Source organism: Eimeria mitis, genomic scaffold (genome assembly GCF_000499745.2).
Source record: "Eimeria mitis Houghton genomic scaffold, Emh_scaff665, whole genome shotgun sequence".
NCBI lineage: Eukaryota > Apicomplexa > Conoidasida > Eucoccidiorida > Eimeriidae > Eimeria > Eimeria mitis.
Window position 1 is genome coordinate 1 of NW_013574786.1, and position 4,917 is coordinate 4,917.

At 59.4% G+C, this 4,917-nt stretch overlaps 1 protein-coding gene across 1 annotated transcript in view; it reads right to left on the reverse strand.

Annotated features, from left to right (window-relative positions):
- Positions 1-29: 29 nt before the first annotated feature.
- Positions 30-4,917, reverse strand: part of EMH_0019120 (uncharacterized protein) — a gene marked incomplete at both ends in the record, with an annotated part of 17,130 nt that continues 12,242 nt past the window's right edge. Inside the window, 4 exon segments of the mRNA XM_013501300.1 lie at positions 30-55; positions 238-955; positions 1,120-4,365; positions 4,638-4,848. Coding sequence (XP_013356754.1) covers positions 30-55; positions 238-955; positions 1,120-4,365; positions 4,638-4,848 — 4,201 coding nt within the window.

Consider the following 4,917-nt stretch of genomic DNA (forward strand, 5'->3'; position numbering starts at 1 on the left):
TTGCTGCTGCTGCAGCACGCAGCGCAGCATCAAGACGCATGCGCAGCTCGACTGTCTCCTGCTGCAGCAGCAGATGCTGTCTTTCTGCTTCTTCCGTTAATATATGTATTCTGTTTTCTGTCTCCTCCAGCTGTGCTGCTAGCTCGCTGCTCTTTGCTTCTGCTTGCTGCAGCTCTTGCTGCAGCTGCTGCTGCTGCTGCTGCAGCTCCATTGTCTCCTGCACAAGCTGCTGCTCACGCGCCTGCTGCCGCTCCTCTCGTGCTGCTGCATGCTGCTGCTGCTGCTGCAGCAGATGCTGCTGCTGCTCTTGCAAACGGGATACCTCCTGCTGCAGTGCTGCTCGGCTCTCTGCTTCTGCTTGCTGCGCCTGCTGCAGCGATTGCTGCAGCAGCTGCTGCTGCTGCGCATGCCGCTTCTGTAGCTCTTCTCCCTCTGCTGCAGCTTGCTGCTGCAGCTGCTGCAGCTGCTGCAGCACAGCTTCTTGCTGCTGCTGCTGCTGTTGCTGCAGCTGCTGCTGCTGCTGCAGTTGATGCCGTAGACTAGCAGCCTCAGCAGACAGCTCGGCCTTCATATCTCCTGCTGCTGCATTCTGCTGCTGCAGCTGCTGCTGCAGCTCTTCTAGTCTGCTGCGTTGCTGCTGCAGCAGCAGCTGCAGCTGCTGCTTCTCCAGCTGAGCTGCTGCAGCTTGCTGCTGCAGCTGCTGGTTTTGCTGCTGTTCTTCTCTTAGCTGCTCCGTCTTGCGCTGCAGCTGCTGTGCTGCTGTTGTTCTCTCTCTCTCTATTTGCTGCTGCAGCTGCTGCTGCAGCTGCTGCAGCTGCTCCTCTGTTGCTACCAGTTTCTCTCCTATTTCTGCTGCTTCTGCCTGGCTGCTGCGTAGCTCTAGCTTGACGGCTTTGAGTTCTTTTTCGTGCTGCTGCTGCTGCTGCTGCTGCTGTTGCTGCTGCTGCTGCTGCTGCTGCATGCTGNGAGTTCTTTTTCGTGCTGCTGCTGCTGCTGCTGCTGCTGTTGCTGCTGCTGCTGCTGCTGCTGCATGCTGTTGCTGCTGCTGCGCTTCTGTCTTGCTTCCAGCTGCTGCTGCAGCAGCTGCAGCTCCTCCTCTGCTTTCCCTGCTCTGCGTACGGCATTCACAAAATCCTGCGACTGGTGTTCATACAGCTGCTGCAGCTGCTGCTGCTGCTGCTGCGCTGCAGCAAAGTCCTCCTGCAGCTGCTGGTATAGCTGCTGCATGTGCTGCAGCTGCTTCTCTATGGACCGCTGCCGGCGTTGCTGCTGCTGCTGCGGCTGCTGCTGATCCTCCCCTTCAGCTGCATCTTGCTGCTCCTCTTGCTGCAGTTGCTGCTGCTGCTGCTGCTGCTGCTGCTGCTGCTGCTGTTGCTGCTGTTGCTGCTGCTCTTGTTCCCTTTCAGACGCTGATGCGACTAGCTCCGGCTCCTTCTGCTGCTGCTGCTGCTGCTGCTGCTGCTCTGCTGCTGCATGCTGCTGCAGCAACGACGCTGCAGCACGCTGCTCCATGGTCTCTGCCAGTGACTGGAGGCTGGCGAGCTCACTAGCGGATTGCTGCAGCTGCTGCTGCAGCAGCTGCTGCTGCAGCAGCAACTCGTTGTGCTGCTGCTGCAGCTCCTCCAGCTCGCCACACTGCTGCTGGTGCTGCTGCAGCAGGCTGCTGTGCTGCTGCTGCAGCAACTCAAATTCTGCTGTCTGCTGCTGCAGCTGCTCCCGCAGCTGCACACATATATCCTCCAGCTGTCTTGCTGCATCTCGTGCGTCTTTTGCTTCGTGCTGCTGCTGCTGCAGCTGCTGCTGCAGCAGCTCGTTGCTTCTTTGCTGCTGCTCAAGCGTATGTCGCAGCTCTGCTGCTTGCTGCTGCAGCTGCTGCTCCTGCTGCTCCCACTGCTGCTGCTGCTGCTGCAGCAACTCATCCTTATCTGATAAAGAGATACGGAGGCTTTCGGTTTGCTGCTGATGCTGCTGCTGCAGCTGCAGCTGCCGTCTTGCTGCTGCTGCAGCTCGCTCCCTCTCCTGCTGCAGCTGCTGCAGCAGCAGCTGCTGCTGCTCCTCACTCTGTCGGCTGCGCTTAGCCATCTCCTTTTCTCTTTCTTGCTGCTGAGCATGGAGTTCATCTATGAGCTGCTGCTGCTGCTGCAGTTGCTGCTGCTGCTGCTGCAGCTGCAGCTGCTGCAGGTCCATCACTTGCTGCATGCGGGTGAACTGTGCGTTTGTTGCTGCTGCTGTTGCTGCTGCCCCCTGCTGCTGCAGCTGCTGCTGCAGCTGCTCCAGCTCTTGTCTTTGTGTTGTTGCTAGCCTTTCAGTTAGAGCAGCAAGCTCCTGCTGCATCTGCTGCACCTCCTGCTGCAGCTGCTGCTCTCCGTCTGCTGCTGCTGCTGCGTTCTCCTCTGCATCTCTCAGCTGTATAGACAGCTCCTCACACTTTCCTCGCAGCTGTTTTGCTTCTGCTGCTGCTGCTGCTGCTGCTGCTGCTGCTTCGCGATCCACTGCAGCAACATGCTGCAGCAAACCAGCTTTCTCCTCTGCTGCTGCCTGCAGCTGCTGCTGCTGCTGCTCAGCCTTCCGCAGCAGCAGCTCTTGTGCTGCTCCGCTTGCCTCCAGCTGCTGCTGCAGCGTCTGAACGTCGCTCTGCAGCTGCACATTCTGCTGCTGCAGCTGCTGCAGCAAACCCTCTGGTCCTGGCAGGGTTGCCGCCTGCTGCTGCTGCTGCTGCTGCTGCTGCTGATCCTGCTCCTGCAGCTGCTGCTCAAGCAGCTGCAGCTGCTGGTCCTGCTGCTGCAGCTGCTCCTCTTGCTGCTGCAGCTGTTCTTCTTGCTGCTGCAACAGCTGGCTCTGCTGCTGCAGCTGCTGCAGCTGCTGCTGCACCTGCTGCTGCAGCAGCTCCTCTCTTCTGTGCTGTTCCTGCTGCTGCATTTCAGAGTCGCGCTGCAGCAGTTCCTGTTCCTGCTGCTGCAGCTGCTGCTCCTGCTGCTGCAGTTGCAGCTCTTGCTGCTGCAACTGCTGCTCCTGCTGCTGCAGCAGCTGCTGCTGCTGCTTGATCAACTGCTGCTGTGTTTCCAGCTGCGCCTCCAGCTGCTGCAGCTGCTGCTGCTGCTTCTCCTGCTGCGCTACTTTCTTGTCTTCAGCAGCAGCAAGCTGCTGCTGATCAAGCTCTCGCTGCTGCTGCTGCTGCTGTTGCTGCTGCTCCTTTCCCTTTAGCTGCTGCTGCTGCTCCTCCAGCAGCTCTTGCTGCCTCTTAATTTCGCGTTCTTGCTGCTGCTGCTGCATCTGTTGCTGCTGCAGCTGTGTGCGTTGCTGCTGCAGCTCCTTCAGCTGCTGCTGCAAGGCAGCCTCACGTTCAGTCAGCTGCTGCTGCTGCTGCTGCAGCAGCTGTTGCTGCTGCTGAAGCTGCTGCTGCAGCTCTTTACTCTTCATATTCTGCTGCGCTTCTCCCTCTGCTGCTGCTGCTGCTGCTGCTGCAGCTTCCACTGTCCCTCGTTGCTGCAGCCGTTCAAGCTCCTGCTGCTCTGTTTGCTGCTGCTGCTGCAACTGCTGCAGCTGCTGCTGCCGCCGCAGCACTTCCTGCTGCAGTTCATATTCCTGCTGCTGCAGCAACTCAACTCTGTGTTCTGCAGCAGCAGCAGCAGCAGCAGCAGCAGCCGTTTCGAGCTGCTGCTGCTGCTCTGCGCGTTTCCCCCCTTCATCTACTTGTTGGTGCTGCTGCTGAAGCATTTGGTGTTGCTGCTGCAGCTGATCATGCTGCTGCTGCAGCAGCTGACGTTGCTGCTGCAGCTCATCCCGCTGCTGCAGCAGCAGCTCATGCTGCTCTTGCAGGGTGTGATGTTGCTGCTGCAGCAGATGGTGTTGCTGCTGCAGTTGTTGAAATTGCTGCTGGACCTCTTGATGTTGCTGCTGCAGCAGTTCGTGCTGCTGCTGCTGCTCCTCGTGCTGCTGCTGCAGCAGCTCGTGCTGCTGCTGCAGCAGCTCATACTGCTGCCTAATTTTCTCTAGGTGCTGCATAACTGTCTCCGATCGAGACAGCAGCAAACTGTGCGTAGCCCGCATCTCCTCCAGCTCTGCTTCTAGGGTTTCTACTTGCTGCTGCTGCTGCTGCTGCTGCTGCTGTTGCTGCTGTTGCTGTTCTTGCTGCTGCTGCACAGCTGAAGGGGGGAGGGAGTCATCGCTGCTGCGGAAAGCTGGCTGCTCCTGCTGCTGATGCTGGTTCTGCTGCTGCTGCTGCTGCTGCTGCTGCTGCTGCTGCTGCTGCTGCTGCTGCTGCTGCTGCAGTGCTTCAAAGGAATGCCGGAAGGCAGCCGCCTCCTCTGTTGCTGCCAGCAATTTTGCATGCGTCTGCTGCAGCTCAACCTGCAGCAAATGCACCTGCAGCAGCAGCAGCAGCAGCAGCAGCGACAGCAGCAGCAATGGCGTGAAAAAAAGCGCAGAGGGCACACAACTGCTGAAGAAGTAGCCGATGCAACAGCAGCAGCAGCAGCAGCAGCAGCAGTAGCAGCAGCAGCAGCACTAGCACTAGCAGCCACAGCAACAGCAGTAGCAGCAGCAGCAGCAGCAACAGCAGCAGCAGCAGCAGCAGCAGCAGCAAAAGCTACAACATGGTTTACAAAAGGTGTGCCTGCAGGAGCTCTGCAGCTGACCTCCTCATGCGAAGACCGCTCCTGCTGCTGCAGCTGCTGCATCGGTTGCTGCTGCTGCTGCTGCTGCTGCTGCTGCAGCAAAGAGTGCAGCTGCTGCTGCAGCAGCTGCTGCTCCTCTTTAAGGACCTTCAGCTGCTGGCCCCGCCGCCGCGCAATCCGCCTCGAAGCCGCCAGGTGTCTCCGCAGCTCAGCAGGCTGCAGCTGCTCTCCCCTGCAGCAGGCGGTTAGGAGTGTTGCCGCTGCTGCTGCTGCTGCTGCTGCCAGAGAGCGACAGCAGCAG